General features: G+C 25.9%; 1 protein-coding gene across 11 annotated transcripts in view; it reads right to left on the bottom strand.

Annotated features, from left to right (window-relative positions):
• Axn (protein axin) overlaps positions 1-12,742 on the bottom strand; it is a 143,263-nt gene that overhangs the window by 3,966 nt on the left and 126,555 nt on the right. For 9 of the 11 annotated variants that reach the window (XM_014430293.2, XM_024360149.2, XM_014430299.2 and 6 more), the window contains 7 exons: positions 6,949-7,056; positions 4,753-4,852; positions 2,665-2,783; positions 2,462-2,581; positions 2,232-2,370; positions 1,060-1,207; positions 124-252 (listed from right to left, as the gene is read on the bottom strand). In XM_014430293.2, the coding sequence (XP_014285779.1) occupies positions 124-252; positions 1,060-1,207; positions 2,232-2,370; positions 2,462-2,581; positions 2,665-2,783; positions 4,753-4,852; positions 6,949-7,056 (863 nt within the window). The remainder of the gene's footprint in view (positions 1-123; positions 253-1,059; positions 1,208-2,231; positions 2,371-2,461; positions 2,582-2,664; positions 2,784-4,752; positions 4,853-6,948; positions 7,057-12,742) is intronic. The other 2 variants (XM_014430298.2, XM_067051616.1) reach the window with 1 other exon arrangement.

Raw genomic sequence — 12,742 nt, 5'->3', positions numbered from 1 at the left:
ATTCTGCATTCTATATTCTCAAAGTTTTCAGAATATCTTCTGGTTTGCACTCATTTAATAATTATGTATAACATTGGAATTTTTTTAAATAAATATTTCAGCAATAATAGAAATTATAATAACCTAAAAGTGTACCTGGCATGGTGTTTGCCGTCAAATCGTGAACCTCCCGAACAAGAAGAAGCAGAATCCCTTTCAGACATGTTGCAACCTCCTGTTCGGTCACTGTCAATCAGCCAAGTCAATACACGACTAAAAAAAAAAAATAAAATAAATAATTATTAACTCAAATAAAAATTATCTTGAACAGTTTTAAGCTTTGAAATATTTATTAGTACCAGCATTGAAGTTTATATGACTAATGGAATTAAGAGAGTATTAGTATTCATAAATAAATAAGAAATTTCTTTTAAGCTTTTGTTTGTTTTCAATATCTTCCTATAAAGGTCTGTATAGAACATGTACTTATTTAATTAAAAAGATATAAATGAATAATGGAAAAGATTTATGATCTTTCCATAATGTTATTTATTAATTAAGTTCTATTCTCTTCTATAATTAAAAAAAAATAGACTACCAGTTGGTAATTTTGAAGTGATTTATTTTTTCTACATTTTCTTTAAGAGGAGTTAGAAGCAGATTGTATAATCATAATGAAAAAATACAACCTACCATCTGAAAGGAGGTTGAATTTTGGTGGTTGAAATCAAATTTCCATGACCGGCAAAGTTTAACAAACTATTTATAATATTACTAATTTAAGATTAATTTTTGTTTTTACTTCAGCTAAACTATGTTAAAACTTAACATTTCTGACAGAGGAGTTATGTATCCTACTCGAAAATGGCGTAGGAAAAAAAAACAATAATTAAAAAAGTCTAAATTTAAAAAAAAAATGATGGATTTTTGAAATGTTAAACGATCTCTAAACATATTAATACCTGAAAGATGATTTAATCTGCACTAAATGGTACTCAAGTATTTCATTGAATTCCAAAAATGTAAAATTAAACCTCTTAGGAAATAGTGAATACTGTATGTTTACTTAATGACTCTTACCTATCTTTGTTGGGCAGCGAGCCATGGTTAGACACCGACTCAGATACAACACTGACGCCACTATCTGTGAGCTCTGGTTTCTTACTATACCTCCGGTTACCACCACTGTTGACCCACTCTCGGCTTCCTCGAAACCTGCCGTCATGACCTACAAAAAATAAAAAAATTATTAGATAAAACAGCTAAAAAAAAAAATTTATAAAATTGAAAATAAGGAACCGTTGACCTTTAATGAATTTTATGAGCCAAGATTTAACTTTAATTTTGTAATTATTTAATATCATAATTTCACTTTCACTGTGATACCTATAACCAACAAAATTATACAGAGTATAAGGGTTAAATGCCAAAATGAAAATATGAATTAAGAGCCTCAAAAAAAGAAAAAAATATCACAAGGAAGTTTGTCCATTAATGCTCGGTTTAAGAGATATTTATGTCTAAAGATTATAATGAATTATTTAGGTAAAATATTACTGTAAATTATTTAGGTAAAATGTGAACATTAACATATTCTTCTAAGCGATTTATGAATTAAGATAGGCTCGGCATCTTTCTTTGTCAGCAGCAGTGGTCGTACGGCACTGGATATGCGTTATTGCTTCGTAAGTTTCAATTAATCTTCTTTGTAAAGAATTAAGGTATTTAGAGAGCTTGTATAAACTTATTGTGTTAATGTCACCACAAACCAAAAATTTCAGTGGCGTCAGCTACTGTGGAAGAAAGATGCCAAGCCTGTCAAGACAATTCGGTCACTTTTGTTGTGTAAGAAAGATGCTAAGCAAGTATTAATGCCTTAATTACCTTGAATCACTTAATACAACATTTAATATGAATGTTAATATTCACATTTCATTAACAAAGGGATTGGATCTCATATTAAGTTATTTATTTTAACCTAAATAATTCTTAACAATTAAAATCTTTAGATGTGAATATCTCTTAAATAAAGCATTACTGGACGGACATACCTCCAGAGGGAATTTTTCCTAGTTTTGAGGTCTTTCATTCATATTTTCTGTTTGGACACTTAATCCTGAAACACCCTGTATATGCAGGTATCCTACATTGCTGAGACGAAATGTCTTTAGAATGTTTTGATTTTTTTCTACTAGATACATGAAGTATCACAGCTTAAGTTATGCACACAATAACAATGTTGAGACACTTACTTTGAAGAGAGGCGTAAGTGTCGGTTGAGTCGGCATAATCAGGCATAGATTTACTCTTTGGAAGATGCCCTCGGTGGTCTAGTGATTCAGGATAGTCATGTACATTTCCTGAATCGGAACTGAATGTAGAAAATACGTCCTGAAAGCATGAGAAAAATTATAAATATTTTATTTTTAAAATCCTCTGAGATAATTGATAAATTAGTCAGGTTTTTTAAAATTCAACTCACCCTGTCCTTGGACCTAACATGCCTCGTGGTATAAGGCCTTGTTTGGTAAGGATGTGGAACAGGTAATGGATGGTGTCCTACATAAGGAGCATTAGTAGGTCCACCTCCGCTGACACATACCTAAACAAGATAATAATTTATTAATATATTTTATATCGATGGTTTAACAAATAAATTCAATAAAACTAGATAGTTTTTAATACCTTATTCATAGGTTGATTAGGCCTAGTCCTTCTAAAATCTGGAGACTTAGGCCGAGGTGAGGCAACACCTGGAGTCCTTGCTGGTGTTAGATCCGACCAGACTCGAGATACATGTTGATCTAGAATAAAATTCAATAATTCATCATATATGCCAGTTTTCATAGAATATATATATATATATAGAGTTTCTCAAATTATGGGAACAGGGTAGCCATGACTCTCTTACTCTTACCTGTGGGGCCTAGGTTGAATCCGGGTATGGCAAATAATTATTTATTCTATTGTATGGACTGTTATATTCTAAAATCAAGAGATTCTTCTGACCCTCTTATCCTTTAAAAAATTAGGTAACCTTAATTCACGAAAAAATCAGATGAATTATTATGATTCAAACTAAATCACCTCCTTGTAATTTGATCTAAGAACAAAACTTCTACACCAAATATTGGACCCAAGAGCTAAAGACACTTTTTTCTCTTTATCTTTTATTATTTTATTGTTCTCCTACCATCAGTTTTCAACTGAAAGTGAAGGAAAGAACCCTTTTCCTACGTTTAAAATCATTCTTTTATCGGTTTTGCGGAGACTGTTGAAGAGTGAATGGTAAATGGAATTGAAAAATTAGTTTTATCGTCATGAGTAATTTCCCTAAATAGAGTAAACTTGATACATATTTTAATAGATCATAAAAAATAATGCTAATTTAATTTGTAAAAGTGCAGAAAAAAATAACTATAAAATATTTAAAAAGAAAAAAATTATTTAGATTCATAAATTCTTGTTATGGTTGTCATGGTGTAAAAAACACTGGCGATATCTGCATAGACAAGGGGTTATGGTTATCATGGTGAAAAAAAAAAATTAGTGGTATCAGCGTAGACAAGGGAACATGGTTTTGAGTGGTTACTGTTTGGTTTTTGAACACGTTACAATTGTTTAATATGAAGAGATGATAGTTTATGAGACCCTGTGTCTTGACTGTTTGTATCGAAATATCACCATATAAGAAATGTTGTCGTGTATATTTTGTTTTTCTAAATTATGGTGTTCTACTTCAATGGGCGGTCTTAATACTAGAAGTGTGGATATAGAGCAGTGAGTGGCAAAGTTTCTTTAGCATGTCCTGAATAGGGGAGTTGTGGCAGGGGTCATCTTTATACTTCTGGGGAAGGTGAGATGGTAGCCGAAATGGAGATATCGGACAACCTTGTGTTTTGCCAGGAGTACACCCAAGGACTATGTGGGGTTTGAACTAAACTTCATTTTATTTTTATTTTATGTTCGTTTGTCTAAATTTAGTTAATAAGGTTAAGTCAACCTATAAGTTATGTTTTTTTTATTAATTGATAAGAATTCTTTTTTTTTCATTTTTCATTTTATGTATAAATATTTCTTTTTTATTATTAAACTTGAGTTCAAATAGTTCTGCTGTTTTCTTATCCATATACACTGCTTTCAACTTGTTAATTTACCTTTTTTTTTTGTTCACTTAATATTACGATAATTCCACGGGTGGGTAGATATCACCCCTAGGTTTGCTGTTATCTACATGTAAAGGTATTCTCGCCAGTGGTCATAGTTCGATAATTGTTTACATAGAGGTATATTGGAGTCATCGTTTCGGCGTTTTCATTATTTCCAAGGAAAAAATAACGTGGCGCCTAAAGGAGACAATTTTTTTGTATAATTTATTTTTCCTTTTACGATTTTTTTTTTTTTACTTAAACTCACCCCCTTCTCAGCTGAGCCTGGGCAACCATAAACAATAAATATATAACTAAAGATAAATAAAAATTTATGGTTATATTCTGTAATATTAAAATAAAAAACCTAAACATTTTATGGGCTGTAGTGATAGGTGTTTTACCACTACAGCCCACAAAGTGCCTAGGTTTTTTTATTTTTTTTTTTTAATATTACAGAATTTATGAATCTAAATAATTTTATTTTTATTTTTTAATATTTTATAGTTATTTGTTTTCAGCACTTTTAAATTAAATTAGTATTATATTTTATGCATTATATTATTATCTGTTAAGGTTTGTCCTATTTAGACAAATACAATTTTTTATTGTTTGTAATATTTACCTAAGATATCTTGATCATTATCATCGTCGATCTGAAATCTTTCTCTAATTGCATCAGCTAGACTTCTTGCAGATGGGCCACCACCTTCTCCAATTTCACTCTAAAATAAAATGAAAGCAATTAAAGAAGATGAATCATGTGCAACTCATTTAGTTGATTGAAATTTTAAAATAAGACTTCTATGAAAACATAAAAATAATTATTTATCATATTATGATGTACATAAAAATGCGCACTGATAACCCATTTTGTGCCATTTCATATTTCAGAATTGTGTGTTTTTAAGTTACTAAATTAACTACAAATTTATGGGTAGTTAAATCAACCTTAATTATTAATATGACAACGTTTCGGACCTACATCTATTTTCAAATTAACCTTTTAATCATAAATAAAATTTATAAACAATTATTTCATACATATAATTTTTTCAATAAAATCTTAAATTCCGATCACAGTTTTTTGTTTTATAATTTAGAGAAAGTTAAAAGTAAAACACAAAAATATTTATAGTTTAATTACATTGTTAGTACACTCGGCATTTGTTTATTATTTTATAATATATTGTCATCTATATCAATATCAGTATTATTTTTAATATTACTGTAAAATATTGCACAATAACAATAATATAAAAAAAAAAGAATTAGAAAACAAATCAAAATAATTTACTGAAAAAATTACAAATATTATTAATACATAAATGCATCTGTAGAATGAAATGCATTAAAACTAGATATAAAAAATAAAAATGCAATTATGCTGAAGTGTCCATATTTTCTGTAAACTAATCAGTCTAGACAAGATTTTTATAGTCAGCCTAGACAGACTGAAATTAATTTTACAATTTAATAAAATAGAACCTTTGAAAAAAAGTTTAAGATTTCAAGATTAGTATCATAATACTTCAGAATATTTTCAAACAAAATCACTCTATTAAGAAATTTCATGGCACATTTTAAATTTTCCTTTGCCATAAAATAATTAAAGAATGAAATTGAATTATACTAATAAACAACAAATATGGTTCAAATGTTATTTTTATCAATTTTTACTGCAGCAAATAGGAACTAATGTCTATTTCAACTAAAAATATGTATTATGTAGTACCTAGTACCTTTTAAAACGTTAACTGTTTGTGCACCCCTATCTAAATGTTTAAAACAATCATCATGGGATTTTTGAAATAGTAACTGATTCCTGACTTTTATTTAATTTGAGTCTTAATTACATAATTATTTCAATATATCATACAAATTATTATCTAAAAATTAATTATTTTTTTTTAATCTAATTCAATAAATGAAAATAATGCACAAAGACTGCCTGCCCACTGCGAGATAACCGATAGTTTGCATTCTTGCTTAGTATACTAACATTGAACGATTTCATAGTTTTTTAACTTACCATATTTGAATAGCTCTAATGAGAAGTTCATACATATTGTGAAGCATGACAAATTAACAGCTGACTGTTAAAACGAGATAACTTGTAATGGGTGTCCTATGTAAGAATGCAAACTGAAAGTTATCTTGTAGTGAGCAATCAACATATTAAATACAGTGCAGTCTCGGGTATCTGAACTTAGACTAATCTGAACTATTCTTAAATTTCTTCAACTTTAAAAAAAAAAAAAATGACTAAAATAGTGGCAGAAATCTATGTCATTAATTTAATTACTTTTTTAAAATTATTATTATACACTTAAAAATGTATAAATAGTTATTTTAAATTTAATAATTTTGTTTCTCATCTAAATTTGTGTTTTTTAAAAATAATTTATAATTAAAATGATCTTAGGTACATACTACATACATAAATATTTTACAAATGAATAAGTATTTTGAAATCCCCGCTATCATTAAGTCACTGTATAAATATATTAAAAGACAATAAGATGTTAATTTAAAAAAATATTATTTCTTAATTTTAGGCGCAATATAAGAAAAATATAGAATGGAGAATTTATAACATGTTAAAAGAACTGACAAACATTAAAACTCAACTATAAATAGAAGGAACTTATCTAAAAATAGCACGGCAATTGGATTAATGTCACTTATCTATTGATCTTCAATTTACTTCCCTTATTTATTTTGTTTATAGTTGTTTATTTAAGATAAAAAATAAATTTAACATAATACAAATTAAACACATCTTTGGTTATGGTTTTTATTTAAATTTGTATTTACAAACCTCAAATAACTTATGGGCCAATTTTTCTTGAATTTCTTGGCTTCTTTTGACACTTTCCAGCTTCTTGATGAGAATAGCAGCAAACTGTTCAGGTTTCATAGGATGTACCTTCATAAAAAAATAAATAAATTAAATTAACGAAAAAACAATTTTATGAAATTACAAAATATTTACAAACCTTTTTGACAGTTGTAAATCCAACCATAAACATAAAATGATCAAACATGTCATCACTAGATGACGATGATGAACATGACATGTCATGATCTTGAAAATGAATATTTACATAGCGACTCATATTTCTTATTTTATGATAGGGGCAGATTGTTTGCAGTGACCATAGAAGAGAGTAGTAAGGAAATGAATTATGGCAACAAAAGTAGAGGGGACCATTGTCACAAGCCCAGCTAGGGCTTCACTCTCTTACTAATATCTTATCACAAGGCAAGGTCACTCTCAGACCGGAGCATGACACTGGACACATCTCTACAGATAACAGTCACCTAAAGGGAGTTGGGCGCAGAAAATATCTAACACAGCTAGCTATCTGTTATGATGAGGTATCTCCATAATCATCAAGGTCGAAAAGTAAAATATTTATAAACAATAAAAAAAATGTTTTTCTTTTTATCACACACTTTGATTAACAAAACAATTTTTGGTTCATCCAAGAGGACTCAACTCAACGTACTGGTGAAAATAAAAAGAGCCTGTTGTTATCAAATCACTTTACATAAGTGTGTTAAGTTGACATCAGTGTTGACATTACACAAGCAATAAAAATCAATATTAAATATTGATTGGGAAAATAACAAATGTTCACTGTTATATTTTATATTTTAATTTATTATTAATTTTACTTTATTAATAAATTTATTATTAAACATCACCAACTAGCCATACATAGAAACAGATGAAAACTTAGTTAAATTAAGTATATTAGGACACATAGAATTATAACAAGTTTGTTTATGTTTAATATAATAGAATTAAAATTTAACCATCCATGATGTTGATTTATTTTTCTCAATATGGTTATTTTATAATTTAAATCTGTTATAAAAAAAAAAAAAAAAAAAAAAAAAAAAAAAAACTAACTTTCCTATTACTTCATTATTATATTATATGATAATATTAAAAATAAATATTAAAGATAATTACCAATTTTTAGACCATTAAAAGCTGAATTCACACAGTTTTAAACTGATTTTTAATAAAATTTTTTTTCAAAACGAGTAAAATTTAAAAATTGTGGACATCACTTTTTTTTTTGTTGAGTTATTAAAATGAATTAAAAAAAAAAGTACTATAAAACAGACATTTTTTTAGTTTTGATTAAAAAAAACTATGATTATAAAAAAGTTATAATTATAAAAATATTATTTAAAAAAAATAATAAAAAAGTTAACTAATATGATATGGTGTATAAGGATTAGTTGAACTTTACTAAGAGAGTAATGTTTGATGTCAATGAAATGAATTTTATTACATAAAAAAATAAAACTATTCAAATTGTTTTAAAATTTTCCTTTTCATTTTTTGAAAATGAGTAAAATGTAAGAATATGTGGACTTTACATTTTATGAGTTATTCCAATGATATAAAAAAAAAAATTAAAAAGCAGAAAAAAAGCTTTGAAATATACTATCAAAACATATTTCAAGTTTGGTTTGAAATATTACTATTGTAAAAAAAGTACTCGGTACAAAGTAATTAAAATATAATATAATATAGTGAATTAAGGATTAGTTGATCTTTGGAAAGAAGGTGAAAAAGTTTGATGTGTTTATGAAATGAATATTATTATATAAAAAATAATACTCTTCAATTATTTGTTTTCTAACAAAAAATGTTTATTAAAGTAAAGAAAAGAATAGCAAGTAACAAAAGTTTTTAAAAATCATTTAGAACATTAAAAAAATTAAAGAATTATATTTATTTGTTTGCAAAAACAATCTTAAAAATATGTAAAAGCGATTGAAAATTTAAAACAATTTTTTTTTAATTGTTAACATCTACATGAGACATGAAAACATTAATATTTAGTATTTTTTTTTTTTTACACTAAACCGTTACCGTTACTTAAATTTCCTAGTTGAATGAGCCAAAATTAATCAGATTAAAGACAATGGGAGCATTAATATTTGTATTAATTATATTACTTATTTAATGACATTATAACTGGTTTTATGTTACAAAAAAATTTCTTATATTTCATGTTGATGTTATACAGAATTAAAATTAAAATGATACTAGCAATTAATTAAATGAAAAATTATATCACTAGTGATATTTCTAAGTTAAGATGCCCCAAATGTTACCAAATAAACACATAACCATGGGTAAAATAAATTTGATCTATAAGAAAATGCCTTAGCAGAAAAGAAAAAAAAAACAAAAAACTAGGAAAACAGGTAAAATATAAATAATCTATTAAATAATTTATTTATTTAGATTTATAAAGTTTTATAATAAATCTTTCATGATTTTATCTAGTCAGTTAAATGGTATATTTCTAAACTAATTCACTAATTTTTATTTCTCATTATTTGGAAGAAGAAAAACATTTTTATTTTATTTATTTTTTTTTTTTTTTTAATGATTGTTATTTTATTTTCACTTACTAATAAAAACAATATTAATGAAAATAATAAACCCTTGTGTAAAAATTTGAAGTTTTTTTATAATTGTAATATATCGAACTAAGAAATATGTATTTTGGCTGTTTTATATTTATAAATTTTTTTTTTATGGATTTTAATTTAGTTGATCTGTTTTTTTTCTGTTTGAAAAAACTAAATAAACTTAAATATGTAAAAAGCAATTTAAAATTTAAAATATTTCTTTTTTTTTTGTCAATTGTTAATATCAACACAGAACATTAAAAATATAATATTGAGCATTTTTAATATGCTTAACAATTATTTTAATTTAAGCCAAAATTGACCAGATCAAAGACCAATGACTGGATTAACAATTTATAAAATATTCATATTCATTATATTAGTACTATTATCATACATTAGATTTATATGAAATTATATTACCTTATATTCAACAAAAAAAAAAAATTGACATTTTATAGAATTAAAGTTAAAATTATCCAAGTATTCTTAATCAAAGGACAAACTATATCACTATTCATGTACTCTATGTAAATGCCTTGGTAGAAAACTAGTTTTTAAATGAAAACATATAAAATATATAGAATCCAAAAACTAAATAGAAATGACTGCAGCTTATCTTTAAAAGTCAGATTTATTTTTTTTAATAGCTTGGTATAATGATTTTGAAAAATTTTTCTGTTTTTTTATTTACTGATAATCAACCAAAATAATAAACCATTATGTAATAATTCAAAGGATTTTTCTAATTGGAAGATATCGGCCTGAGAAACGTGTATTTTGGCTGTTTTATATTTATACAATATTTTGCTGGGATTTAATTCAGTTTTTTTTTGTTATGTAAAAAAGTATTAAGTATGTAAAAAGCAATTTAAAACGATTTATTTTTTTAAAATTATTAATATCTATATAGAACATAAAAACAATTAATATTTAGTATTTCAGCTGATTCAAATTTCCTCATCGAGTTGGGCAATGACTGCATTTACAGTTATATTAGTCATTTAATGAAATTTTAGTGGTCTAATGTTTTGAAGAAAAAAAAATTCTTACATATTTTTATAGGTTGGCATTTCACAGAATTGAAATAAAAATTATCCTAGCTCTTAGAAAAAAAAAATAATATCACCATTGATGTGATGACAAAGTTCAAATACCCCAAATGGTATCAAAACAAACACATATAACCACATCCAAACATGCCATAAATAAAAATATCAGACGGGAATCTAGACACGAATCCTTGAAAGGAAACTCGTTTCACAGAATGGCAAGGACTATCTAATTGTCACAGATCATTAAGATAGAAAACACAAATCACTGTATAGAGATAAGTATGTGCTCGTCGGCAACAAAAATATGACGGCTAGAGAACAGGCATATTATCACGTGGTAATAATATTTTTATTTTTCTATCATTATAATGAATGAATAAATAATATAAAAATGAATGAGATAGATACAAGAAAATGAAAAAGTATTCTATATAATGATAAAAATTGAAAGCTATCTATATTTTATCAATTGACGATATCAATTAAGATATATCAGTAATTCCGATATAGAATTAATAAGAATAATTTAATTATAATTAATATTGAATAAATGAAGATGTCATTTATGTATAATTTTTGGTTTGCTTATTTTTCAAATTCATTATTCAAACATAATTCTGAATTACATTTGGATGGAATGAAACTCATTTTTATTTTGTATATTTGCAGTTAAATTTAGTTAATCTGGATAAAATAAATTTAATTAAAGGGTAAACACTGTGGTAGAAAAAACAAAACCAGTTTTTAAGAGGAAAAAAGATACTATAGAAATCAATATGTATTATATTTATCATTATATGTAATATATTGGATTTATATACAATGACACATGAAACAGTAGCTTTAGACAGATCTTTCATTTTCAGATCCCTATGTAATTCTATTCCTACTTTCATCCATTGTTCCAGTACCCTTCCTACCTTCGAATCCCTTTAATGCCGATTTCTTTACTTTCTATTTATATAGACCCAAAACAAGTGAAATTAATTTTATTAGTAAATTGATTAAATGTTTTATATATTTTTTTCTGGATACAATTGATATAAACTAGTGTCTTATTCTTACTTTTCTGTAAATGGATGTTAACATATGTTGCTCTTTATTGTCAATTAATTTTTTTTTAACTTATTAATATGCAAAGTTACATTTTGATTTAATACTATTTCATTTTTATATTTAAAAAAAAAATATTTTCCGTTCTATTTTAAGGCAATAAAGTCCAATTTTCTTTAATTATATTATTATTCATAAGAGACACGTGAAGGGGAGAATGAATAAAAATTACTATCAAGTCCATCTGCCATCTTGAGCTTTTTACTTTGACAATTCAGCTAACTTTTTGGTTTAATAGAGGTCATTATGATTTGATTGAAAATAATCCTTATAACTTGTCACTACCATTCACTTTTTTTTTTTTTAAGGATAGTGTATAGTGATTATAAAAAAATTGTCTTTCGCCTTTTACTTACTGATATAATCAATAAGATGTACATAGTTGACCGTAGATTAATATGAGAAGATGGTTAAGAAGTGTGGTCAGCAAAAAATAAACAAAATTTATTTATAATGAGGTGTAGATAGTTGACCGTAGATTAATGATTGGAGAAGTTTGTCGGGGGGTGTGGTCAGCAAAGAACAACATAAATAAACAAAACAATATTTATTTTATGCCAATTTTTTAAATTTGAAATTTATTTATTCGTGATGATGTTTCGACCTGAATTTCAGGCCTTCATCAGGGACTCAACGAAGACTCCCTGAAAAGTCAAGTTGACCATCTTCTCCTCAGATATAATCAATAATTGATTGAAATATAAACAATATTCATATATATTTTTGCTGAATTTTAATATATTTACAGGTGTTTTTTTTTTTTCATTTTTTAACTCTTGCTAGTTGCTAAACTGTAAAATGTTAAAATGTATTTCTTACTCAGATTATTTATAAATAATTATTTTTAATTTTCAGCGCTAATAAAAAATTGATTAGTATTATCTATGATAGAATTTCAAAAGTTGTTATGGCCTTGGTAATAAAATAACTTTTTGGATATTGTCATAACCATGGAAACATATTAATAGTAGTTTTTTTCCTAATTTATTAATGGAAATATAG

Source organism: Halyomorpha halys, unplaced genomic scaffold (genome assembly GCF_000696795.3).
Source record: "Halyomorpha halys isolate HHAL.00 unplaced genomic scaffold, Hhal_1.1 Scaffold876.1, whole genome shotgun sequence".
Classification (NCBI taxonomy): Eukaryota; Metazoa; Arthropoda; class Insecta; order Hemiptera; family Pentatomidae; genus Halyomorpha; species Halyomorpha halys.
Note: the sequence above shows the minus strand (reverse complement) of the source record. Positions and strands in the feature narration are given on the sequence as shown.